Source organism: Dromiciops gliroides, chromosome 6 (assembly GCF_019393635.1).
Source record: "Dromiciops gliroides isolate mDroGli1 chromosome 6, mDroGli1.pri, whole genome shotgun sequence".
NCBI lineage: Eukaryota > Metazoa > Chordata > Mammalia > Microbiotheria > Microbiotheriidae > Dromiciops > Dromiciops gliroides.
This window is the reverse complement of record NC_057866.1, coordinates 8,859,631-8,885,427: the sequence shown is the minus strand read 5'-3', so window position 1 is coordinate 8,885,427 and position 25,797 is coordinate 8,859,631. Positions and strand designations below refer to the sequence as shown.

The 25,797-nt window shown below is 57.7% G+C and overlaps 3 protein-coding genes across 4 annotated transcripts; 1 reads left to right on the top strand and 2 right to left on the bottom strand.

The window, feature by feature from the left end:
• Nucleotides 1–878: 878 nt before the first annotated feature.
• YIF1A (Yip1 interacting factor homolog A, membrane trafficking protein) lies at nt 879–7,123 on the bottom strand. Of its 2 annotated transcripts, none has more exons than XM_043970640.1 (8): nt 6,985–7,123; nt 5,202–5,315; nt 4,489–4,593; nt 4,260–4,338; nt 3,987–4,044; nt 3,239–3,394; nt 1,525–1,618; nt 879–1,358 (listed from the first exon to the last, which is right to left on the bottom strand). In XM_043970640.1, exons 2-8 carry the CDS (start codon nt 5,268–5,270, stop codon nt 1,212–1,214), a joined length of 708 nt encoding a protein of 235 aa, XP_043826575.1. In that variant the 5' UTR covers nt 5,271–5,315; nt 6,985–7,123; the 3' UTR covers nt 879–1,211. The 2 variants fall into 2 exon arrangements, with proteins under 2 accessions (XP_043826575.1, XP_043826574.1); XM_043970639.1 differs by having other exon boundaries at nt 5,202–5,413; nt 6,985–7,122.
• Nucleotides 7,124–10,005: 2,882 nt separating this feature from the next.
• On the top strand, nt 10,006–14,778 carry TMEM151A (transmembrane protein 151A). Its single transcript, XM_043972550.1, has 2 exons — nt 10,006–10,307; nt 12,031–14,778. The coding sequence occupies exons 1-2, from the start codon at nt 10,209–10,211 to the stop codon at nt 13,345–13,347; spliced, it is 1,416 nt and encodes a 471-aa protein (XP_043828485.1). The 5' UTR covers nt 10,006–10,208; the 3' UTR covers nt 13,348–14,778.
• Nucleotides 14,779–20,800: 6,022 nt separating this feature from the next.
• CD248 (CD248 molecule) lies at nt 20,801–23,598 on the bottom strand. Its single transcript, XM_043971709.1, has one exon. The coding sequence runs from the start codon at nt 23,590–23,592 to the stop codon at nt 21,262–21,264; it is 2,331 nt and encodes a 776-aa protein (XP_043827644.1). The 5' UTR covers nt 23,593–23,598; the 3' UTR covers nt 20,801–21,261.
• Between the last annotated feature and the right edge of the window lie 2,199 nt (nt 23,599–25,797).

Below are 25,797 nucleotides of genomic sequence, written 5' to 3'. Positions count from 1 at the left end.
AGGGGTATAGAACTTAGAGGCCTTTGGGCTGCTCTTGTTCAATATTCTCACTCGATGATCTAGTGAAAGGCAATGACTGCCCCAAGGCCACACCCAATTTCTTTGACTCCCAGGCCACTGCCTGCCACCTCTTTGGGCAGCAGACATCTGGCTGAGTGTCCACTCTGGCCCGCAGGCCTGGGGAAACTATGGACCCTCCCTGAAAGAGCTGAGCAGCTTGAGATAATGAAGGCATGAAGGCCTTCCTAAAGGGGAATGGTCTTCCTGGGGAGGAAGTGAGATCCCCAGTTCTTCAAAGGAAGGCAGGGTGACCTCTTGCCAGAGGAGCAGGTCAGACCAAATCCTCAGAAGTCCCTCCCAACCCTGAGATGCTACAGGATTCCCAATGGAGTTGAGAGATCACCATTTCGAGTCAGGGGACCTGAGTTCAAATCCTAGCTCTCCTACTCCCTTCCTGAGTCCCATTCTATGTGCCTCAGTTTCCTCATGAATAAAATGAGGGCCCTGGACCAGTTCTAAACTTCTGATACTTCTTGGGGAGGGGGGCCAAGAGAGGTGAATGAAACCACCTCCTACCTGATGCTCAGCCCGTCTGCCAGCCCTTCTTACCTTTGGGGCCTCCTCTTCCTAGCCCCAGCGGGGGGGGGGGGTGCCAGAGGCAGCTTCTAACCCCTGGAGCTCAAAGTTGGCTCTGAACCTGGGAGGGAGGAGGACCGAGTGGTAGGGCCAGGAAAGGACCACCATCTCTGGGACAGGCCTTGGCCCAGGGGCAGCAGTCACTGCCCTGGGCCCCTGGGTAAGCCAATAGGGCTGGTGAGCCTCCCTCCCCCCCATCTGTCTCCAAGCAGGACTGTGAGCGCCAAATGAGACAATACAGGTCAAGCACACTGCAAGCTTTAACCAAGGGCTGCAGAAATGTTAGCTCCTCTTGGCTACTGAGCCTGGCCAAGTGTCATCTGAGCCGTCTCGGAGCACTGACCCCGGCGTGTGGGGCTGAGGCAGCTGGTGGGGCCAGGCCTCACTCCCTCTGGCCCATCCCTGCTGGCCGTTCCTGCCCACCTCCTCAGACCCTCTTAAGGTCCTGTCCAGGGTGAGCTCCCTAGGAATGAGGGAGAGATGTGGCTGAGGCAATTAAAATCTTCAATGTACAGGAAAGAAAATCATCATTGTCGGCTCCATTGAAGTCTTCCTTGGGGAGGACCCTGTCTGGGTCACCGGACCAGGTGAAAGGTCAGCCAGTAGATAATCATTGGCTGGAAGGCAGCCGCAGCCAGGGTCAGGTAGAGCTGTAGGCGCTGACGGGGGGCAGGACCCCCCACCCCATCAGTGCCCACAGAGGTCATCCGCAAGGAGCGCACCTGTGTGTGAAAGAGGGACCTTCAGGGGGGGCCCAACAGCCCTCCCCAGTTCCTTCATCCCCCTCATGATGCCCCTTGGGGAGGGGGAGACACAAAGCACAGAATGGGGCAGAGGTGGGCGGTGAAGGCTGACTAGGCCATGCCTGCCCCAGGTCTCAGGACTCACAATGAAATACACAAGGGCAGTTGAGGTCCAGGCCAGGGCCACGTAGTATCCATCACTGCCGAAGAGCAACCCTGTGAGCACGCTCAGGATCATACTAGGGAGGACAGGAGAGAGACCATCAGCACCCTTGGGTGGGCCAGGACTGATGGTGGGCCAGGGGTGGGATCCACAACCTACCCTGCCTTCCCTCCCTGGGCCTTGGTTTCCCCATCAGTAAAATGAGGATCTTGAACAGCTACTGTCTGATTCCCCCAGCTGTGCCATTCCCTGTTCTAAGATCCTTCCCAGCTCGGACATTCCCTGATGGCTGCCTCCCTTCTACCTTCAAACCCACCCTATCGGCATCTTGAAAACCTGCTAGCCAGGCCGACCATTCCCTCTTGCTATCATCCCGAATGCCTGCCCCCTTTTTGCCCACACTGGAATAAGCCAGCTCCCCGCACTGCCCACACGCCTGCCTCTGCTCTCACCTTCTTCTAACCCCACTCCAAGTTACAAAAATCAATGATCCTCACCTCAGCCGGACGGCAGGGCCTGCTGCCGTCTGGTCTCTTCTCCTCTCCTCGCCCCTCTCCTGGGGCCCCCACTTTTCTCTCTACACACTCCTGGGGGTTCATGGTCACCTCTGCAGGTGACTCCCAGATAGAGGTTCATTGCCAAGTGCTGGGCATGTCACCTCCTCGTCCCAAATGGGGCTTGCTGTCTTTCCTGAGATGCACGCGGGCTTGGAGCCTCACCTTCTGCCTCTCCTTTCTCCTCCCCAATGCCTGTCTGTCTGACCAGGGACAGCAGCCCAGCTTAGCCCTTAGCACCTCCGTCCTCAAAGTCCTCCCTGCCTCTCCCCACCCCAGGTCAGCCTCTACGCAGGTGTCCAAGCTCAGATCCAACCATCCACATAAGCCCCTGCCCAACTCTTTGACCGTGTATCTGTAGGACTCCACAGAGGTTCATCCCTTAGTCTGGTCTTTCTTTTGAGCTTTCCAGACTTAGCACCAGGAGCACCTGTTTCTTCATTCTCTCCACAGAGCCCTCCATCTCCCTTTCCCAGGTCTTTGCACTGGCTGTGCCTCATGACTGGAATGCAGTCTCCTCTTGGCCTCAGACCATCCCAAACACCAGGAGGCCCCTCCTGAGCCTGTCCCCACTGCTGGTGCCCTCCCCCAACTACCAGGAAGTTCTTGTATATCCCCCCAGCCCACCATATATGTGCTGATACCCCTGAACAAGGCCCTTAAGAGCTTGATCTGTCTTCAGAACCCAACGTGTCACCGTCACTGTTGACTGAGCGATGCCACATTCACCCCAACAACCCTGTGAGGTAGCTCATGCCACAAGTGTCATACACATTCCTCACCCCCATTCATCAGACAGGGAAGCGAAGGCCCAATGAGAGGATGTGACTTGCCCAGGGTCACACAGTGAGTGACAGGGCCAGGATTTGAATCCAGGCCTCTTGACCCTGAGCTGCCTCCAAGGGTTCTGGCCTTGCAAAGAAAGCCCCCCTATCTCTGGCCCAATTCCCTCTGCTCTCCCTCCCCAAATCCAGCCCTGTTCCTCAACACCTCCTCTGCCTGCAGCCTCTGGCCCTGAAACTTCAGCAGCTGTTTCTGCATCTGCGGGCATGGCCCCCAAACCCAGCCATGCCATGCCCAGAAGCCCAGCCCAGCCTGGCTCCACCACCCACCCTCTCTTCCACCCCAGGTCTGGAACTCACCCCACATATTTATAGCCACTGTAGGCAAGCAGATGGAAGGTGCTCAGGTCGCTTCGGACTGTGGCCAGGTAGAGGCCAAGAAGCAGGGCTAGAACCTCAATGACGACCCACACCAGGGCTGTGCTGGCACACAGGCCGAGCACCTCAGGGGAAAACCTAGCGCAGAGCAGGAGGGGGTTAGGGGGAAGCAGGACTAGCAGAGGGAGGTCCTACTCCTCCTCAGGACCCCCCAGGGGAATCCGGATCACAGCAGCCATGAGTGACCAGGCTTGGTGACCTCAGACCTCTGACAGAGAGGTGGAGGACGACGGGTGTGGAATGGGGCATACTTTTCAGATGTGGACAAGGGGTTAGTTACGTCTTTGTTCTAGTTTTCTCTGGGGCAGTGAGAAGATCAATAACCCTTTTTTCCAGATCACACCCCCTCTTCTTCCTCCCCTCAAAAAAACCCTGTTAGGCAGGAACCCCCAAAAGTCTTATTTCCATTCTATAGCTGGAGAGGCCAAGGCCAGAGAGAAGCACTTGGCAGAGATGGGGCTAAAATCCAGGGCTCCTTCTACACACCCCCACCCCCATCCCAGAGGGGGCACATGAGGATAGGGGGGCAAAGGAGGGGGCAGGGCATCCTGGACAAAAACTGTCAAGCCCCTGCCCCTCCCCCTCTGGCCAGGCTCCTCAGAAATCTGATTTAATGGGTCAAAGTGAGTCCCAGGAGGGAGAGGGCTTTACAGGAGATGTGGGAGCCAACCTTTTTTGAATCCCCAGTGCCATCCCGGCCAGGAGGATGTAGGTGATAAATGCCATTGCTGCCAAAGAGACACAGGAAAGCAGAGCCCCAGGGCAGTGAGCCTGAAGTCCAAGCCCCAAGCCCTGACACCGCCCCCCCAGCCAGGCCAGGCCAAGCCCCAAGGCCTGGCCCCCCCCCCCCCCCGCCTCCCCACCCCAGCCAGACCAGACCTCAGGCTCCCTTCTGCTCATTCCTCCCCCTCCCCCTCCTCCACTGTTCTGGCCTGATACTCACTGGGGATGTAGAGGTCGGGGGCATTGAGGTCCTGCCGAGGGGGCAGGGGCACATCCTGGCTGTACTGAATCTCCCAGTTCTCAGGCACAGAAGGAAGAGAGACAATGTGAGGGCCCAGGGAATGACTGAGCAAAAGCCACATTCCCCCAGCCGGGGGGGGGGGGGGGGGGGGGGGGGAACCAGAGCCCTGGGGCGGCCAGAGCCAGGACAAATGGAGATGACGCCTCACCTGGTGTGTGTAAGGGAAGATGAGCAAGCCCAGCTTCCTGGCCACGTAGGAGGTATCCACTGCAAAGAAGTGTTTGAGCTTATTCATGGACACGAATCTGTGAAGCTGGAAGAGAAGCCATTGAGGTGAGGATCAACGCACAGGGGCTGGGGGGGTACCTTGGAGGCCATGCAGTCCAATCCCCTTATTTTATTTTATTTATTGATTTTTGTTTGGTTTTGCTGGGCAATAAGGGTTAAGTGACTTGCCCAGGGTCACACAGCTAGTAAATGTTAAGTGTCTGAGGCCGGATTTGAACTCAGGTACTCCTGACTCCAGTGCTGGTGCTTTATCCACTGAGCCACCTAGCTGCCCCATCTACCTTTATTTTATAAAGGAGGAAACTGAGACTCTGAGAAAGAAGCTGCTCAAATTGACACAGACAGGAAGCCACAGAAGCAGGATTTGAACTCAGGCCCTTAAGCATGGCCGCTCCTCGCTGGTCCCTCTGCCTCAGCTCTATCTTACGCCTGTGGCCACAGGGATCAGTCCCCGAGGAGCCCCAAGAAGTCAGGGTAGGTCAGTGGAAAGAGTGCGTGAACTGTGGACAAGTGACCTAATGTGCCTGGGCCTCAGTTTTCTCATCTGTCAAAGAGGCTGTACCAGACTGAACCTCCCCTAAACGGCCCCTTCTACTCTAAAACCCAGGCTCTGCAGCCTCTGGGGTCACTCACCTCCTTGTGCACCATGTCTTTGCCCTGGGAGGCGATGGAGCTGCCGTAGGCCATGGCGACGTTGGCCATGGGATCCCCAAGCAGATTGTTGACGCTGAAGGCCACATCTGAGCCCTGTGGCGGGTAAGCACTGGGCTGAGTGGGATACCCACCACTCGTGTCATCAAAGAGTGGAGGCGGGTCTGGGGCTGCCCTGACCCGGTGCTTGGACCCTGAAGGGGGAAGGAAGAGAAGGGGCAGATGGAGGAATGGAAGGTAGAACATCTACCATCCCCTGAAGGAGGCGGCCGCCTGAAGCCATGAACTGATCTATGAGCTGGAAAGAACCACAGCCACCCTTTATACTGTAGCCAAGATCTGGGGGACTGTTGAACAAATGACAGCTCAGGCATGCAATGGAATGATGTGATGAGAGGTGTGTGGAAAGACTTCCAAGAACAGATGCAGAAGGAGAGAAGAGCCAGGAAAACAGCGGGAACAATGACTGGAGAGCCCAGGCTTCACAAGGGGACACGAGGAGACAACTCCCAGCAACACCAGGAAGCTTGGAAGAGATGGGAGTCAAGGACGCCTTCCTTCTGAGGAGATGGACTCCTAGGTCTTATTCTCATGCTGAGCTCCTCCAAGCCTTACCACTTGCCCTCCCCTCAAGTCCCCTGGCACTGTCATGGGACTCTAAGGGCCTCCCTTTGGATGTCCTTGCCACATACTCTGCAACTGAACTCTAGAATCTCCTTGAAGAGACAAAAGTGTCCATTCCTATGAGCTGTGCTAAGTGCGGGGACTTTCTCCGTTTTTCTCTCAGCCTCCCCGCTCTTGGCTTGTGCATCTATTCACCCACCCAACAAGAATGAGACTGGTCCATGGCTCAGAGAGCTCTATCTTGCAGCAGCCCTGGGCCTCAATGTGTGGGGCACAAACAACTGAACATCCCAGGGTCCGGGTGGGAATGCTGGCTCCGGGCCTCAGAGGTTCTACTTTGCACACAGGTCCTGTCCTGCCCTCTGCCAAATGAAAGGCTGGACTAGAGGTTCCCTGAGCTCTAATTGCTTGGCCCAAAGTTGCGGATGGGTGTTCCTGGGCTGGAAGGCATTCAAACAACAGTGCAGAAAGGAAAAGGACAAAACCCCCTCCTCCTGCCAATGAACTGGGGATACTCAGCCTGATTGGTTCTAGTGAGCCCTGGAGGGAGCGGGAGGAAGGGGCTATTGATTTAGGCGTGACCCATATCCTTGTGGGGAGATTGTGTGAAAGTAGGGTTTGGGGACTAGAGTTATATGGCTTCAGAGGACATAGATCTGGGAGGGCCTTTAGAACAGAGAATGTCAGGGCTGGAAGGAGCCTTAGAACAGGGGGTGTCAGGGCTGGGAGGGGCCTTAGAACAGGGGGTGTCAGGGCTGGGAGGGGCTTTAGAACACATTAGCTCAGAGAGCATCACGAAAAATGCCTTGCTGGGCTCTGCCTGCCTTGGTTTCTCGAAGCACAGGGAAAAAGTAAGAGGCAGGTTTAAGGTCCACCCAAGGAAGGGCCTCCAGACCCTGCTCTGCATTGGGATGAGCCACTTCCTTGTCAGGTAGTGAGTTCCCCGTGCCTGTGGCTATACAAGTCTAGGTTGGCTGAACACGGGATTTTCGGGGGAGCCCCGAGGCCGGGAAGAGGGCAAAGGTGGGAACCCTAGCGATGACGTTATAGCCCCGCCCCGCAGGCCCTCTCCCTTCAGCTGGGCTGAGGGATCCCGCTTCCCGGCCGGTCCTGACCCCTGCCCAGGCCGCCCCGCGCTCACCTTGGGCCCCGTACCCCGAGTGATAAGCCATGAGCGAGACGTCTCCCGCCGCGAGGCCTGATGGGTAGGAATGCTAATGGGGTCGCAGCTCCGGGTTCTGAGAGCGAACTGCCGCTACCTGGCTACCGGACACGTCTTCCCGCGAGCCAGCAGCAGCGGCCATGGCCACGACGTCACCTTCCCCGCCTCCCATTGGCCACCGTCCCACGTGGTAGGCGCATCACCCGCTTTTCCCATTGGCTATTGGCCTCTCACCCAGCCTTGGATTCGATGGAATCTGACTTCCGGAAGCTGCGGGAAGGCGGAGCCAACATCATGGTTGTCTGATTGGACAAAAGAGCCGTCCGAAGGTAACGAGACGGTCCAATGAGGTGGCGCAGGCTGCGGATCTTAGAGGAGTCGTGAAGCGCCTGCGCAATGGAGCGGGTGAAGGTCTCCCTGCCACGACTGCACCGACCGGAGGGGGTGGCTGGGGCTGAGCGGCGGGGTGGGGCCAAACACCTGGGAGCTCCTACGGCCTCGGCCTGGCTCTCAGCCCAGCGTCGTCTCCTTTCTCCTCTCCCCCTTCTCTCCTCACTCTCCACCCCTCCCCTTTTCCTTTGCTTCTCCCTCCCTTCCCCCTGCCCCGTCTCTCCTTGACCTTCACCTCTCCCTCTTCTTCCTTTCCCTCTCCCTCTCTTTTCTCCTCCCTCCTCCCCTCTGGTTCTCTTTCCTTCCTCCTTCCCTCCTCCTTCCCTCCTCTTTCCCCGCCGTCCCTTCCCCTCCCATCTTCCTCCCTCTTCTCTCTGACCCTTTCTCCTCCTCTTCTTCCCCTCCCCCTCCTCCTTCCTCTTTCCCTTCCGCTCTGTACTTTTCTCCTCGTACCCACCTCTTCCCCCCTTCTCTTCATCACCTCCCGCACCTGTTTCCATCCTCTCTTCTCCCCCTGTCCGCCCTTGCTCCCTTTGTCACCTGGTGTTTTCTCCCTACTCTTCCTCTACCACTCCTGCTTACTCTCCTCCCTGCCATTCAGTTCTTCACCCCTTCTTCCCTTTCCCCTTCTAGCTCCGGCCTCAGGGTTTACAAAGCTCTTTCCACACCGCAGTTTGGTGAGAGAGGTGATGTGGGTATTGCTAGCTAGTTCTTCCTTACAGATGAATAAACTGAGGCTCAGAGAGAGGACACATGACCAGTCCAGTTTTCCTGCTCCCCACATACCCCACTCCTTAGCAGGGACCCCCCCCCCCCGGACCTGGAGGTTTACAGTGAACACGAAGCTCTCCTACGAAGTGGAAGCAAAAGGAGATGTCCCAGCCAAGCTCCTGAGCTGGGCGGAGCGAATGACCTGGGGCTCTGACACAGCTGGAGCTGGGAGAGGGAGGAGGAACAGGGCTAGTGTAAATGGAAGTCTTTGAATTCGGCCTTGCATCTGCAGCTGGCCGGCCTTCAGACCTTCCTTGGCACCCTGCAGTGCTTCTAACACAGGGCTTGGCACAGAGTAAGTGCTGAGAAAATGACTGGGGACTTGACTGCTCTCCTCCGCTTGTGGGGTCACCTCGGGTGCTGCAGACCTGGGAGGGCTTGGGAGCTGTCCTAGTGCTGAAATGAGCCATCTCGAAGAATCTTGAGTTCAAAGGAACCTCAGAATGCATCTACTTCTAAACCGGTAACCTCTTGGCAACATTCCCAACCAATGGTCAGCCAGGCCCTGCTTACAGAGGAGCTCATACCTTCCCCCATAGCAACCTCACCTGCTTCTGAACAACTGCTTAGGGAGTTTTTCCATATAGTAAACTGAAATCAGTTCATTGCAATTTTCCTTATTAATTATTCCCAGTTCTGACCTTTGGAGCCAAGAATAAAGCTAAGCCATATTTCACTTGACAGACCTTCAAATACTTGGAGGGACCAGCTTATCCTGTCCTTAGAAAACTGCAGGTTTGGGGCAGCTAGATGGCGCAGTGGATAGAGCACTGGCCCTGGAGTCAGGAGTACCTGAGTTCAAATCTAGCCTCAGACACTTAACACTTACTAGCTGTGTGACCTTGGGCAAGTCACTTAACCCCAATTGCCTCACTAAAAAAAAGAAAAAAAGAAAACTGCAGGTTCCTTCCCACTGAATCACCCTCAGAACTGCTTATACATAGTTGTTTGCATATTGCCCCCCCTTAGATTGTAAGCTTTTTGAAGATAGTCTGTTTTTGTGTATTCCCAGCACCTAGCACTGAGCTAGTAGTAGATGCTTAATAAATGTGAGTGGAATAAATAAAAAGGATAAAAAAACCATGTCTGAGCTGAGTCCAGTGATCAATCAATAAACATTTATTAAGTGCTGACTGTGTGCCAGGCACAATGCACTATGCTGGGGATGTAGACAAAAGTGAAACAGTCACTACCCGGGTCCATCCTCCAGAATGCCCAAGACTTTCTGAACTGTGAGCCCCAAACCCTGACAGGTTTGTATGATAGAGAATCCTCTTGGCCTGACCGACTTCAGGTAGCACCAAAGCCTAAAAGCCTAGAGATGTGGAGGAGTCTGGAGAAGGGTGGGGAGAGCTCAGCCCTCTCATCCGGGACTCAGAGCTCCTTGAGGGTAAGGCCTAATCTCCTTAATATCGTGGCCCTGCAGGGTCTGCCCGTCCTGGCCCTGCCTTTTTGCCCCCCCCCCCAGATAGTGTCTAGTGTTTGCCACTGGCCTCTCTGGCTGCAGAGTAGGAGGCTCTAGGACAAGATGTGTGTGGCGGGGTGGGGGTGGGGGCGCAGCAGTGTGCTGCAGTGAGTTTCCAGGGCTTTAATTTGTTTTCTGAGAGCCTCCAACCAGCTGATACCAAAACCTCCCAGTCCCGCCACCCCCACCCCAGCCAAAACCTCAGGGAGAGGAAAGCCAGGAACAAGGGACAGCAGGAGCAGAGAGGAGAAAGAAGAGAAGGAGGAGGGGGAAGGGAGGAAGTGTTTTCCTCTGTGCTGCCCCCCCCATACACACATAACTGGGGAGACTTGGGAGAGAGGAGGGCTCTGGGAGTCTCGGGGAGAGTGGGACGGGGGAGGAAGGGCGGAGGCTGGGCCTCGGTGCCAGGCGCTCCCGGCGGCGCCCGCCGGTGCAGCGGGGGCGGGGTCAGCGGGCGGGCGGGGCTGGGCTCTGGCTCAGCACTCCCTCCACGGCCGCCGAGCCGATCGGACGCCCCCCACCCGGGGCCCATCTCCTTTATCATGACCGGGCCCCTGGAGGTAACGGCGCTGACACGATGCCCCAAGAAGAGTCAGAAGGCGGCGTAGACGGCAGCGGTGGCGATGGAGGGGACGTGCCCACGCTCATTCCAGACGGGGAGCCACTGAGGGAAGAGGTAAATAACGGGGGGCATCTGGCAGGGCCCGCATATAGAACCGCGGTGCCATCGGTTAATTCCCACCACCACCACCTTGGGGACGCTCTGAGAAGGTCCCTGGAGGGCTGGGGGAGGCTTCCTTGGACATTCTTCTGCTGCAGAAAGTTGGGGGGTTGGGGGTCCTTAGCCCCAAGTACACCCCCAGATTCGGCCCCGCCCCCATCCCATGACGTCAGGGCAAGAGGAAGCCACCACTCACCCTCCTTCATTGGCTGGAGCAGGAGGGTTTGCGTTGAAGGGGCTCAGGGAGCAGGGCTTAGGTCCCCCCCAGGCCAGGGTCACCCCTTTTCCTCTCAATGTTGGCTCAGGAGCCCCAGCCTGCAATGCAGTAAGAAGGCTGGGGCTGAAGCTGAGGCGGGAGAGAGGGAGGAGGAGGGAAGGAGGAGAATGGGGGAGGGGGAGGAAGGACAGGGAAAAACCTTCTGGATTTTACCCATTATTCTAACCCCTCTTCCCCCAAGGGAAGGAGGAAGGAAGTAAGGAGAGGAATAAGGCTCCGAGGTAGTAGGCAGCAGGAAGAAATGACATTGACCCCCCAGTGTGTCCCTCTGGGACCTACCCCAAGGAGCCTGAGACAGGGTGCTTGGTTAGTGAATGAAGGCTGGAAGATGGGGGGCACAGGCTGTGTGTGTGAACGAACTGTGCCCTTGTTTGTATGTATCTGTATCTCTCTGTACCTTTGTGATATGAACCTATGTGGGCATGTCCCTGCGTGCTGGGTTTGTGTGTCTAGGTTGTGTGTATATGTGTGCGTTTGTGTGTGTGTGCTCGTGTGTGCTCGTGTGTGCAGGTGTGTGGTTATCTCCAGGAGCGGTGTGATACCCCAGGGATGGCGTGTCCATGCTGGGAGGTGTTTTCTCTCCTTGGGCTTCTCTCTTGGCCTGCTCTCATCCTATTCTGTGAATGTGTGTGGAGGTGGGGGAGGGTGCTGGCAGAGGTTAGGTGAGCAGGGCTTGAAGTTCCTCTCTCTCTACTGCTTCCTCATCATACACACCTGTATTCATCATCTGGTTCTGGCCCCTTTGCCTGGTCCCTACTTCTTCCTGCCTCTTTTTGCCTTCTGTTCTCCTATCTTCCCCTCCATCAGCCACCTCCACACACTTACTCTTCTCTCTTCTCTTTAGACATCTCTGTTTTTGGTTTTATGGTTTTACTTCCCAGTCATCCTCTTCTGTGTGAATGTGTGTGTGTGTGTGTGTGTTTGGTGGGGCAGGAGACCTGGAGCTTTTGAGAGGGAAGGGCTCTCTGGGAGTTTAGCCAGGCAGAGGGTATGCCAGGTGTTCCCTTGGGTGGGTGAGCCTTTCCCAGGAGAATTGGGGGTGGGACAGAAGGAGTAGGATGAACTGACCAACAAACTCAGCTTGTCTGTTCAACCCCCTCCCCTCACTGCACAGATGGAAAATGGGGGCCGGCAACCCATCTGCTGCTATCATGGTCCCCCGTCCCATTTCTCTCATCCCCAGACTCACCACCTCCTTTCCTGAACTGTTTTCCCTCTGTTCCCATCTCTCCCTCCCTTTCTTAAATTCTCTATCAGTCCCCGGGTCAAACTAAAGGGTCCCCTTCCCCCAGTCTCACTTGGTTTCTGTGCCATCCTGACTGCCACCTCCTTCTCTCTCTCTCCCCTTCTTTCTCTCCTCTTTCCCACTGCCTCTCCCTCTCCTCGTTCCCCACCCCACAGCAGCGGCCCCTGAAGCAGTCTTTGGGAGGCTCCCTTTGTCGGGAGTCTCACTGGAAGTGCCTCCTGCTAACCCTCCTCATCCATTCATGTGGGGCTGTGGTGGCCTGGTGCTGGCTGGCCACTGTGCCCCGTCTGGCCATAGGCACTGGCCTTTCGCATGGGAACCCAGCCACCTACCAGGCCAGTCCCTGCTCAGATGGCTATCTGTACATCCCACTGGCCTTCGTCTCTCTCCTCTACCTCCTCTACCTGGCTGAGTGCTGGCACTGCCACATGAGAGCCTCCAGGGCACCACGCACAGATGTGGTCACGGTGCTGGCGCTGATCCGCCGCCTCCAGCAGGCCCCGCCCTGCGTCTGGTGGAAGGCCACCAGCTACCATTACGTTCGGCGAACCAGACAGATAACTCGCTACCGCAATGGGGACGCCTATACCACCACCCAGGTCTATCACGAGCGGGCCGATAGCCGGACAGCACGGGGCGAATTCGACTACTCTGCCCACGGGGTCCGAGATGTGTCCAAGGAGCTGGTGGGACTGTCAGACCACCCTGCTACCCGCCTGCGCTTCACCAAGTGCTTCAGCTTTGGAAGCGCAGAAGCCGAGGCAGCATACCTCACCCAGAGGGCCCGGTTCTTTGGCGCCAACGAGGGCCTAGACGACTACCTGGAGGCTCGGGAGGGGATGCATTTGAAGGATGTGGACTTCCGAGAGTCGCTGATGGTGTTTGCGGATCCCCGCAGCCCACCCTGGTATGCCCGGGCCTGGGTGTTCTGGCTGGTATCTGTGGCCACGCTGTCGTGGCCACTCCGTGTGGTGGCCGCCTACGGCACAGCCCACGTCCACTACCAGGTGGAGAAGCTATTTGGGGCCAGCTCGCCCCCACCTGGCCACGCCCCTGGAGGCCCTTCGCTTTCCCGAGTAGCCACCGTGGACTTCACTGAACTGGAGTGGCACATTTGCTCCAATCGGCAGCTGGTGCCTAGCTACTCAGAGGCCATGTTGATGGGCCCTGGCCCCACAGCCTACCTCAGAGGCTGCCAGCGCTGCCGCCGCTCCGTCAGCAGCAACTCGCTGCCCCCATCCCGAGCCAGTGGGCCCCGCCTGCCCTTCAGCAGAAGCCGCCTCTCCCTGGGAGGCGGGAGTCGGGCCACCACAGGGGTCTTCCGAAGCCTGAGTGGGGGGCCGCTGGGTCGTCGGGGAGAAGACACGGAGCCCTTGGAAAGCCCCCCCTGCTACCAGGACGCTCTTTACTTCCCTGTTCTCATTGTTCATGGAGATGGAGGCTGCCGGGGGGATGGGCAAGGTGCAATCTGAGCTCCCTGAGCAAAAACTGGGCGTTGTGGCCAAAGGGACTGGCAGAGGCCCCACGTGCCCAGAACCCAGATGAGTCATTGATTCTTGTATAAACCCAAATAGCAAAAGTGCCGGGGGTTGGGGTGAGCGACAGTCCAACATCTGTAGAAACCAGTGCCCAGATGCCAGTGGTTTGTCCAGCTGGGGGAGGGGCCGGTGGGGAAGCATATCTTCGATAGTTACCACTTAGCCTCCTCTTCTGCAGACTTTCCCCTAAAGCCAAGGGACCCTCTGAGTCCTAGCTAATGGGGATCAGGGCGAGAGTGGACACTGAGGCTGTCGTGGGGTGGGGGTGGGGGGTTCCTAGGGAAATGTTTACTCTTCTTGGGGCCAAGGGCTCACTTACCCCCAGGGAGAGCATCCCCTCCGGAGCTGGAGCTAGGAGTTGCTCCAGAGAAATCCAAGCCTGGGCAAAGGAGACGATCCCTGAAACGGGAACTGAATGCTCTGCTCACCTGCAGCTCCTGCCTTCTTGGTTCTTTGGGGACAGCACCCCACCCTCCTCCCCCCTGATTCTATCCTCAGCCAAGCACAAAAGGGGAGGAATGGGGGAAGGGAGGTGGATGAGACGCTTGACCCCGCTGACCCAGAAGACCTAGCTCAATGGGCTGCAGCTCATTGCCTCCATCTTTGGGGGTCAGTACTGATGATGAGGCTGGGAGCAGAATCGGAGGCCTTCTGCAGACACCCCCTTTGCCAGGACCCCACTGGCTCCTGTGCTCTCCAAGCTGGCTAGCCTTCCAGCACAGGCTGGTGGGGGGAAGGGCCAACCTAGGGGCAGCTATCTGGGGGCCTTAATAAGGAGGGGCAGTGGAAGAAAGTGGCAGGAGGTGGGCCACAATCCTACCTCTCTCATATCCAAACACTCAGTCTTCCCCAGTGGACCCTTCTCAGACTCTTCCTGGAGTCCCAGTCCCTAGTGCCCCTCTCCCCTCATCATGAGGACCTCAAAAGTCAGCTCTGCTTGTCTCCTTCCTCCTGCCCCTCTCTTCCTGCCTCCTTCCCGTTCCCTCCAATGGAACTCATTATTTTCCCTCTCCTCTCCTTTGTCATGAAGCTCCTTCTCTTAACTGTCTTCTCTACCCCCAAGGGAGCCAGCTATGGGGTGGGTGGGACTGGGGCAGCATGTGGGCCACCAGAGGCTCTGAAAGCCCCCTCCCTTCCTCAATGTCCCAACCCCAGCCAGGCCGCCCGTGCCCTGGGGGCAGCTTTGTCCAGGTGTGCCTGACATATCTGGAAAGATTCCCCTCTCCTTGGATGATTCCTTTCCCTGTCCAAGGGCTGCTCCTGGGAGGACCCTTTAACCTCTACCGCCCCTTCTGGGGAGGCCTGGGCATCAGCCCAGGAGGAGGGCTGCAAAGAAGACAAGGAAGAAATAAAAGGTATGAAACAGCTGTGCTTCCCCTTCTGGTCTCTGAGGGTTGGGTTTAGAGAGAGGAGCCACAGGGGCTTCACAGTGCACTGAGGAAGGGCAAGAACTGAAGCCAGGGCTGGAGGCATGAGGCAGGTGCTACCAGGCCTGGGAGGGGACTCTGGCAGGGAAACAGTGACTTCCCTTGGGAGGTCAGCTCTCCTGACTCAGGTGCCTGGCCACCATAGGGAAGGCTTATTCTAGGGACCCAAGGCAATGACCAGGAAGGGAAAGCGAAGGCTTGCAGGGAGATATTTGCCTTGCTTCTCATCTAGAGATAGCTGTACACTGGATGAGGCAGGCAAGGGAAGAGAGGAAGTGGCCCCTAACAAGGGACCTGCTTCTAGTCACAGCACAGCAAGAAAGAACTCTGGGCTTCCCTTCACATAGTATGCAGAACTTTACACTTAGGACAATAGGATGTCAGAGAACAGGGGAAGAATCTTAGAACAGGGAATGTCGGAGCTGGGAGGGGCCTCAGAATATGAAATGTCAGAGCTGGGAGGGGCCTTAGAACAGGGGATGTCAGGGCTGGGAGGGGCCTTAGAACAGATGATGTCAGAGCTGGGAGGGGCCTTGAAACATGATGTCAGAGCTAGGAGGAGTCTTAGAACAGGGGATGTCAGAGTTGGGAGGGGCCTCAGAATATGGAATGTCAGAGCTGGGAGGGCCCTTAGAACGTGGAATGTCAGAGCTGGGAGGGCCCTTAGAACAGAGAACACAGTAGGTCAGAGTTGAAAGCAGAGCCACAACTAGGAACTCCAGGACCTGGCATTAGGGAGGACATAAGGTATGGGCATCTCTGTGCATGTTTGAGGAAGACTGAAGGCAGGGGGTGTGTGGAGGGGGAGGAGCCTATGGGCCCGGGACCAGAGCAGGGAGGGCTGCTGAGTGATGGTAACAGAGTGGCCGGGAGTGGCAGCAGGGAGGTCAGTTCTTCCTGCCCCAGTCACAGGTGAGAGAGAAAGTCTAGCCAGCCCTGGGGCCAAAGTCTGGCAGCTTCCTCAGGCTCCAGAAGATTCAATAGTGAGGGAGAGCTTCAGGACAAAGGACAGAGCCAGCAAGGCTGGATACAGGGCAGGAGTATATTGTGGGGAGGCCCTTCCGCTGGCCAAGCAGTCCACCTCTGTGGGAAGGAGGTGCATCTGACACATCCAAGAGGCTGGCCTGGACCAGGGAGGCCAGTACTGGGAGGCACCCAGCATCCTCTTCTTCATGCTGTGAGGAAGTTAGGACCCAGAGGCCTTGGAGCTGGGAGAGGCCTTAGGGGTTCCCCAGTAATGAGACTGAGGACAAGCCCCAGACTGTGTGACCTCCCTTCTGCTCATCGGTAGAAAGAGGCCAGATTAGATCTCTCAGGATTCTTCCATCGGACACCAAGCTCCGGTACCAGTGAGTGAGTGATGGGAAGAGAAGGCTAGAGCAGAAGGGAACACCCTGGCTCAGGTCTGGTCACAGATTCTGCTGATTATGACCTGTGGGACTCTGGATTGGTTATGTTTCTCTAGGAGATGGAGTTGCCTCTAAATGTCCTTCTAGCTCTAAAGGTGGTGGTGACTGTGGGGCTTCTGGGGGATCCCTGATGCCCTGGTACTGGAGTTAACAAACATGCCATGCACAGCCTGCTGCCAGCCAGTTTGTTCTTCCTCTGTCCTTCTAGTGAAGAGAGACATGACCTCCCCCCACCTCACAGCTGGATTATAGAGACCTCCCCCTTTAAACACCAGCCAGTGCCCCAGGTAGTTCCTTCCTATACTCAATCAACAAGTACTTATTGAGGACCTACTGTGTGCTGGCACTGTGCTAGGCACCAGGAATACCAGGACAAAAGCAAACAGCAGAGCTTCATCCACACTGCATCTTTTGGAGTCTGGAAGTCTTGGACTGGAATCCCTGCTTGGCTCCTTGTGTGACCTGGGACCAAGCCAGTCATCATTTATTAAGCACCTACTATGTGCCAGGCCCTGCACTAATCCCTGGGGATACAAAGAAAAAGACAGTCCCTACCCTCAGGGAGCTTAATCTAATGGGGGAGACAACAAGACAAAAAAAAATATATATATATATATACATATATATGTGTGTATACACACATACCTACCTACCTACATACATTTATAAATAGATAGTACAAACAAGCTATGTGTAGGCTGAATAGGGATGAAGAGAAGGAAGGCACTAGAATTAAGGAGGATTGGGATGACTTCCTGTGGAAGGGGGTCTTAGCTGGGATTTAAGGAATCGAGGAGGTAGAGAGGCCGAGGGAGAGCCTCCCAGGCAGGCACGACAGCCCGTCTGAAGAGGGAGGAAGGAAGAGGATGTGGGGGGAGTGAGGTGTGAGAAGACTGGAAGGGGAGGAGGGGGCCAAACAATTGAGGAGCCATTGGAGCTTATTAAGGGGGTCTGGGGGTGGGGCTCGATCAGACCGGTGCGGTACAAAAGCCCCTTAGCGGTTGAATGGAGGTTGCAGTGGCGTGGGAGTGACAGGAGGCAGGCAGACTCCCGCCCTGCAGCAAGCCTTGCAATGGCTCAGGCATGAGGTGGGGATGGTTAGCACGAGGAGGACAGAAGGGGGCGTGTCCCAGAATTGTTACTGAGGTGAAATCGACAAGCATTGGCCACAGCTCGGTTTTACGAGGAATGGAGGGACTTGGATAGGGTGACTGCTTCTGTGGCATCCGGCTTCACATCGCGGGGCGCTGGGGAAAGCGCCCCATACTGGGCCAAGGACCGAGCCGATGGAGTTCAGTACTCAGGAGCAGCTTGCGCGCAGCTGAGATGGGCCTTCAAGCTTGGGAGGGGAAAAAACCGAATGAGACACAGGAACCCACGGGCAACAGAGAGCGCAGTTTTTCGATGTCCTAGTTGCGCAGGAGCTGCGGCTCCCCTATCGGACTGCACAGCCACACTGTGGCCTGTGGCTCTTCAAGGCGCTGATCCGTGGTCGTCTGCGACTAGTGGAAGCCTACTACTACTACTACTACTACTACTACTACTACCACCAGGCTTGGGTGAGATGGGAGTGAGGACGGCCAGGCACCTGGGTGAGCTTAGGCCGTATGAGCAGTAGGTGGCGACAAAGGCTCACTCAAGGTGTCACGCCGGAGCCCTGTCCCGCCCCCAGCTCTTTGACCTGGTTCATTCCCTACCCCAGTCCCTCCAAACTGTAGGCGCACAATAAATATTTGCTGAACTGAGTTGAATTTTCGTTTCCCCCAATTTGGAAAGTTTGGCCTGGGCCCCAGGACTTGAGTGGGGTGGCGGGAAATGAAGGCTCAGATTGATTCTGCTTGGCCCCCTAGAGCAAAACGAGGTGCCTGGGATTAGGCCCTCTAGGGAGTGAGCTCCCCATAACCAGAGGTCTCCAAGCAGAGTCGCGTCTTGTGGGGGATACCTGCTCCGACTGGACTAGGTGGCTTCCGAGGACTTCCATCTCCAGAGACACCCCCCCCCCCCCCAGCTAACAACGAGTGCTTCGGCACCAGGAGGGGGCGGGGCCTGAGGGCTGGGGAGGCACGGCTCCCAGGGGGTGGAGCCTGTGTGTTCCAATTGGAGAAAAATCAGGGTTCCTGGGCGGGGCCCGATGCCGGGGCGGAGCCGAGTGGGCGGGGCGGGCAGGGGGCGAGCGCTTGGGGCCGCACGCCACCCCGCATCTGGTGCTCATTAGCAGATGACAAAGAGCTCTCGCCCCTCCGCTCCGGCCTCCTCCCGTCTCCCATCCCCCTCCAGTCCTAGCCAGGCCGAGTTAACTCCTTGCTTCCCTCGGGGCGTCCTGAGACGTCTACGGAGTTCAGAGTGGAAGGACCCCACCCCTACCCCACGCACACACAATTCGACCCAGTTCCCATGCCCCAGCCTGGCTCCTGACCTGCGATCATCGCCTCCCCTCTCTTTACCCCATCCGCCCGTCCCATTCCTGTTTCTGCCCCTCCCCCGCAGTCCTTGCCCCATCGCAGCCTTCGACCCCCTGGCACTCACTGTTTCCATCCCTGCCGCGGTCTCTGACCTGTCCCTGTCGCTGGCCCTGCTCTCAGCACTGGCCCTGGTTCCTTCTTCTGGACTCGTCCCCATCCTGCCCGGGTCTGCACCTGTCACTGCCCCTGGCGAGACTCCCTCTGCTCCCGCGATCCCAGGAGCTGAGCCGGTCCCTGCCCTTACCCGGGTCTCTATTCCTTTCCCCATCTCGGCTTTTATCCTCTCTTCGGTCTTCCTCCAACCCACCACTCCCTCCTTCATCCCTGGCCCGGGATCTCTGGCCAGCCTTCTGCACAATCTCTCCTCCCACCCCGCATCCCAGACCCTCACTCAGGCTAGGCTTTTAGGTTTCCGATCTCTCAGACTCCCGAGCTTGTCCCAGGACTAGCGAAGACTGCGGGGAGCATCTTCTTCCCCCTCCCCTCTCTCCTTTCTCTTCTCTCTCCCCCCTCCCTTCTTCTTTCTCTGTCTCTGTCTCCTCTTATTTCTGTCTGTGTGTCTCTATGTCTCTGCTCCCTGTCTCTGTCTTTCCCTCTCTTCCTTCTCTCCTTTGCACCCCCCTCCCTCCACAGGGTTCCAGGCTGAGATCCCATGTTAGAAACTTAGGCCGGATCTGGGATCTGGAGGCACGTCTGGTTTTAGTTAGGGGAACGTGAGAGCAGAGGCAGCCCGGGTCCAGGCTCCTCCCTCCCTCTGCTGGGGACCTCAGCAGCCCCCTCCCATCCTGGCCCCTGCTGAGGCTCCCTGCTGTGCTCGGTCTCCCCCCCCCTCCTCCTCCCAGATTCCCTCAGGGAGGCCTCCCTGGGGACCTTCTGGTCTGCCTTATGAAGGCCAAGCAAGGCCCAGCCTGGGAGTGGGGGTGGGAAGTTCTCCAGGCCCCTTCTCTACCCTCTGTTAGAGACCTAGGTCTCTCAGGCTCCCATCCCCAACCTCGTGGGAAGGGGATGGAGGGGGGGGGGAGGCGGGGCTGTGGCTAAAATACTCAGCCCTGCTTGTAATTAGAGACCCCTAGATGTTAGGATTGGGAAATTACAGGGACTGTGGGGGACCCAGGCGCCACAGCCTCCTCCCCCTTGCCCCCCCCCAACAAATTGGCCCTCTAAGCCTGGGTCCTGAACTTGCACCAAGGCTCTCCTTGTTTTGTGCCTCAGTTTCCCTCTCTAAAACAAGACCCAGAAATGCCCAGAGTCCATGATTCTCCTTCCTCAGGCCCCCAAATTCCTAAAGCTTCATCTCCCCAGGCCCACTCTTTCTTCTCGGCTGAGGGTAAGGAGGTCCAAGCCTGAGGCTTTGGGAAAGAGTTTGTTGGGGACTACATAGCCAAATCAGAGCTGGGAACAGACCCGAATGTGTCTTTCTCCACAAAGCCTGCCTTCACTGCAATATCCATGGTCCAGGGCGCCTGAGCTGGAAGGGTGAGAGGGCAGGGTCCCTGAGTCATGTTCCCCCAAGAGGCATGGACAGAAAACTCAACAAATCTGCAAAGAACAGGCAGAGCACATCACTTGGGGCTCCCAGGCCTCCATTCCTTTACATCTTCCTGCTGTGGGAGATAGAAGTGGCAGGAAGGAGATAAGGAGGCCGGCTTCCCACATTTCTCTAAATCACTAACAGCCACTTCCCTCCTATTTCCCAACCCCTAATCCTTCCAGGCCAGAGTCCTGAGGTGGTCAGATGGAGAAAATGATACTAACCCTCTGCGCTCAAATCTCAGATCTGTACCAAACCAGCCATGTGACTGTGGATAAGTCCTTGAGCCTCTTTGTGCCTCAGTTTCCTCATCTGTAAGGTCTGCCTGATCCTGTGACACTCTCCTTCTAGTCCCATAACCCCAGACACCCTTTGAGGCTTGGGAAAAAGAAAACAAACTGTTCCCCCAATTTTACCCTCTGCCAGCCTCCTGCCACGCTCTGCCCGGGCACAGGACCTTTCTTACCTCCCCCCCAGCTCTGGCCCCAGCCCCCATATGAAAAGCAGAGCTAAGGGGCTAAGGGTCACCGCCCCATTTATTGGAGAATATTCCAGGACCTGGCCAGGCCAGGTGTGCTTTCCCGCCCATCACCCCCCTCACCCCCAGCCCTGACAGCGATTTCTGCTGGGTGGGGAGGATTGGAGATGGGCCTGGGGACTGGAGAAGTGTGAGCAGAGAAGGTAGGGCAGAGCACGATGCCTGGTGCCCCACAGTGAGTGCAGTGGGCTGACGCCTGGGTCCTGGCTGGAGAGCTGGGCCAGGTGTGGCTGTTAAAGGCAGCAGTGTCCACGAAGGCGAGCTAAGGGTAGGGGGCAGCATACCTGGGTTCTCCCACCCTATGGGGAGTAGTAGTGAGCTTGGGGCTGAAGGGGGCAGCTGGTTCCCCCATCAGTCCCGGGGTGCAGTTTCCTGGGCTTCAGTCTAATAGGGGCCCCTCTACCCCCAGTTCCATGGGAGAGGGGCTAGCTCCTCATAGGTCCAAGGAGGGAGGGGTTCCTGCCCTCCTCCTCCCCACCAATCACACACTGGTTCTGCAGGTTATGACCCCTGACAGGCTGCCCCGCTTGGGCTCAGTCTCCCCCTTGGCTCCCGAGTTTGTGATCCAGTGGTAACAATCTGTAATGCTTTTGTTGGGGGCCCGGGGCCCACAGCGGGTGCAGTACACAATCCCCACAGCTAAGAGAATCACCAAGAACACACAGGTAGGCACCAGGAGGGCCACCAGCAGCCAACGGTCATCCCTCTGACTCCGGCTCCGGGCTGTGGGAGATGGCAGAGAGGACCCCAGAACGTCCAGGGCTGGGCCAGGGTCTGGGGGGCTGCTGGGGGGTTGGGAAGGGGATGTGGTAGGAGAGGCTGGAAGCTTGCTGAGGGCTTCAGAGGGAGTCAAAGGGACTGGGGCTGGGGGCTGGGGGGCTTGGGGCCTGAGTGATTGGGAAGTGGGGGGCTGTGGGGCTTGGGGCCTGGGTGATTGGGAAGTAGGGGGCTGTGGGGCTTGGTCTGTGGGAAGGGGAAGGGGGAGAGAGGGCTGGAGAGAGGGCTGTGTGGTGGCAAGCCCAGGGGATGAGTGATCTGGGTGCAGAGACCTATGGGGGGCAGTGATCAAGGCAGGCTGAGAGGTGGAGGGTAGAGGCTTGGTAGCAGAAACCAGAGGGGGCTGTTGGACAGATGGCTCAGGGGCTGCAGGGTGTCTGTGGGCAGGGGGCAAGGGGGGAGGCTTAGTAGGAAGGCTAGGGGACTGCTGGGCAGGGGGCAAGGGGGTTTTGGTGGCAGAATGAGCAGGGAGCTGCTGTGCAGGAGGCACGGGAAGGTGGGTAGTGGAATCCACTGGAGGTTTGTGGACTGGAGGCAAAGGGGGTCGGGAAACAGGGATGGTGGGAAGCTTACGTACAGGAGGGTGGGAAGCAGAGAAGATGGGGAGTTGGTAGGCTGGGGGAAGAGGGGGCTGGGTTGCAGGGACCATGGGGAGCCAGTGGGCAGGGGGCAATGGGTGGTGAGTGGAGGGAAGCCTGGGGGGCCGGGTGATTGAGAGTAGTGGGGGTCGGTAGGGAAATCTGGGGGGGATAAACAGAGGTGGTCTAGTGGGGCTGACATGGGGAAGCAGGGGTCTGTAAGGAGGGTCAAAAGCAAGGGGTGGTCTCGTGGGGTCCAACCACAGGGGACCGATTGGCTCAGTCCAGCCCCCCTCCAAACTGTCCCAGGCCTCCTCCTCTTCGTCTTCCTCCTCCTCTTGGATCTCCCCACCCAGGGCTCCTTGCCCTGCTCCCAGTGGGCTGCAGCTGATGCCATCAGACTCCAGCTCATGCCCTTCGCTGCAGTAGCACTCGAACCCTCCAACGTAATTGACACACATCTGCTGGCACACTCCGGGGATTTGGCACTCATCCGTGTCCACACAACGATGGGGCTCGTCGTCCGCGGGCCGGAAGCCCAGGCGACAGTGGCAACTGTAACCGCCTGGCCCCCCAGGCTCGCACTGCTGCTCACAGGGTGCCTCGGCACAGGGGTCCACGCAACTGTGCCCATCGCTGTCTAGCCGGAAGCCCTCAGCGCAGCGACAGGACACTCTCCCGGCAGCCTCATCCACACACTCATGCTCACAGCCCCCGTTATCCAGAGTGCAGCTGGCCATGACAGGCCGCAGGCCGGGGCACACCGGCCCCCGGCGGGACCAGCCCACGCCTCCCTCAGGCCTCTGCATGCAGAGCAGGGAGGTGCTGCCACCCTCCATACAGGGCACATCAGCCACAGAGCCAAAGGGCAGCCAATCCAGGGCATGCGTGACCAGCTGGAAGGGGGTGGTGTAGAGTGTGGGGCCATCCTGGCCCTCCTCGATGGTCAGTGCCGGGCAGGCCGCCTCGAAGCCAAACTGGCACAGATGGCCGTCCACCGGCAGGGTGCAGGAGCCCTCACGCCACAGCTGGCTCCCACCGGCCTCCATGGCCACGCAGCGCAGGGCCGGGCAGGCCCCAGCCCCGGCTGGCGAAGCCCAGTTGGTGAAGGCTGTGTCTTGGTCACCGGTGGTCCAGGTGAAGCCCCGGAGGGGGCGTTGCGGGTGGCATTGGCGGGGTTGCCTCTGTAGCCCAATCCACAGTAGCTGCCCAGGGACCTCCTCAGCCTTCCGGCCCGCCAGGAGGCCCACACGCTGGGCCTCCTCTGGGGTCTTTGGGGTGGCCAGGTTGCCCCCTAGTTCACGGCAGGCCCTCCAGGCCTCTAGGAAGGTCCTGCGCCGATAGAAGACCACGTAGCAGCTGGTTGGCCCACAGGAGGCCGCAGCCTCCTCAGTGGGCCCCGGACCCTGACCCAGGGTGGGCCCCAGGGCCACCCAGGCCAGGAGTAACCTCAGCATCGCTGTCCCCCCGACAGACTGGCCTGGCCAGGCCCCACCAGCCGCTCTTGACAGGGGGAGGAGATTGGGGCCTCCAGGCAGGGGGTGTGTGGGGGGGAGAGGGGCGGGACTTGGGGCCCGGTTCCCTGCCCTTGTAAGGCAAAGTCTGGGGAGGCTGCCAGCTTCCCCCTGCTCCCCCCAGAGACCCAGAGCAGGAAACAGCCTGGGCGGGAGAGAGAGTGAAGAAGGGAGGAGAGGAGAGGTGTGAGTGAGAGAGGAGGAGACAGGAGGTGTGAGAGGGAAAGAGGAGAGGAAAGGATAGAATGAAGGGGAGAGAGAGAGAGAGAGAGAGAGAGAGAGAGAGGAGAAGAGAAGAAGATAGGAGGAGATGCAGTATTAGAAGTGCAGCAGGGTAAGGGGGAGAGAGGAAGCGATGAGGTCAAGGGAATGTGGTGGGGAAGGAGGGAAGAGGAGGAGAAGGAGGAGGAGGAGGAGGAGGAGGAGACTGCCACCAATGCAGGCCCCTCTGTGGGTCTGGGCAGAGACGGGGAGCTGAGGGAAAACATGGAGAGCAGGAGAGGGGACCAGGACCAAGGAAGGAGGAGGAAGGTGGTGGGGCTGGACAATGGCTTGGAAATGATCCCCCCCCCTCCAGGGGCCGAACTGCCTGACAAGATGAGCCTTGGTCTTTACCATAGGCCCAAACATTCCCTTAGCAACACATGCTCTGACATGCTAACCCTCTCAGTCACACACACACACGCTGACATGCTAACCCTCTCAGTCACACACACACACACTCTGACATGCTAACCCTCTCAGTCACACACACACGCTCTGACATGCTAACCCTCTCAGTCACACACACATGCTCTGACATGCTAAGTACACGTCATGCTGTGACCTATGCACCACCTCCCTCCATCACTAATGTTCTGACATACTTGTACCTCACAGTCATATATGCTCTAACATGCTAACTTTTTCTTCACATAGACATGCTTAGTTCTTTAACACGCTAAGCTGTTATAGTGCTCTGACATGCTAACCCTCCTAGTTACATGCTCTGACACGCTAAGCTGCATGCAAGTCTCAGCGGGGCCTCTCTGGCCTCCATCTTCAGCTCCACCTTGGTGCCCCCCCCCCCAGCAGAAGATGGAAGTTTGGGACTGGCTCTGAGGAGGAGGAGGGGGAAGAGGGGGAGGCCCCCAACAGGAAATGCCTCTTAAGACTTTTTCTCCCTTCCTGACCCCAGGCTTGCTGGGGCCACGGGCTACAGACAGAGATGAGGAGGCCGGATACGCAGGTCAAGGAGGAGAGAAACAGGGTCTGGAAGGTCATGCATGGTCCAGTCGCATAAACATTCACACACAGATATGTGAAGGGCACATTATGTGTACTCCACATGAAGCAAGAAGGCACACAGAGCTCAGGGACCTCCCTGTCTGTGTCCTGCATGCCCGCTATGAGCCAGGCAGGAGGCAGTGAGGTGGCTCAGTGGGTAGAGCACTGGGCCTGGAGTCAGCAATGCCCCGTGTTCAGTCCTGGCGTGCTGTGGTACACAGGGTGAAACAGCTGAATGGAGTGATGTGCCTGGCACTGTACTGCGCACCAGGCATCCCAAGACAGACAGGCTCTGCTGGGAGCTTTGTTCATGTAAGATCCTCAGGGTAACTTGGAAGTAGCTCGGATGACAGGCACCGAGGGTGGGCAGCGGAGGATGAGGTAGGTCTTTGACCATCAGCAAGAGGCAGGGTCTGAGCTGAGTCTTGAAGAGAGGGAGGGAAACCATGAGGCAGAGGGCATGAGAGAGGGGGGGGCACTCCAGGCACAGGAGTCATCCACAGGAACCAGTGTGGAACCCTGGGAGCTGAGGAGACACCAAGCAAAAGATGGGCATGGAGTTGAGGGAGGAGGACCAGGGACAGGGCATGGCCTGGGGGAAGAGCCAGCCAAAAGACAGAGAAAGAGCAGTTAGAGAGGCAGGAGGATGAGCGCTGAGCAAATGCCAACTATGTGGCAGGCACTGTGCTGAGCACCAGGGGTGAAAAGAAAGGAGAAAACCCCAAACAACCAGTCCTGCCCTCAAGGAGCTCTGCCTGGTGGGGAATCAGCAAGCAAGCAGCTACACAGGTAACAGTCGCCGCTGGGAAGGGGGCTGGGAAGTCTTCCTATACGGAGTGGGATTTCATCGGGGACTTGAAGGAAGCCAGGGAGGCCAGTGGT

Bases quoted from the DNA above. Each gene is read 5' to 3' on its own strand.
- YIF1A (XM_043970639.1), bottom strand. From the start codon at position 7,015: ATGGCTTATCACTCGGGGTACGGGGCCCAAG. The intron at 5,414-6,984 runs GTGAGCGCGGGG...TTCCCCCTTCAG, and splicing joins CTCGGGGTACGGGGCCCAAG to GGTCCAAGCACCGGGTCAGG. The intron at 1,359-1,524 runs GTGAGTCCTGAG...TTTCACACACAG, and splicing joins CTGCCCTTGTGTATTTCATT to GTGCGCTCCTTGCGGATGAC.
- TMEM151A (XM_043972550.1), top strand. From the start codon at position 10,209: ATGCCCCAAGAAGAGTCAGAAGGCGGCGTAGACGGCAGCGGTGGCGAT. The intron at 10,308-12,030 runs GTAAATAACGGG...CCCACCCCACAG, and splicing joins GGGAGCCACTGAGGGAAGAG to CAGCGGCCCCTGAAGCAGTC.
- CD248 (XM_043971709.1), bottom strand. From the start codon at position 23,592: ATGCTGAGGTTACTCCTGGCCTGGGTGGCCCTGGGGCCCACCCTGGGT.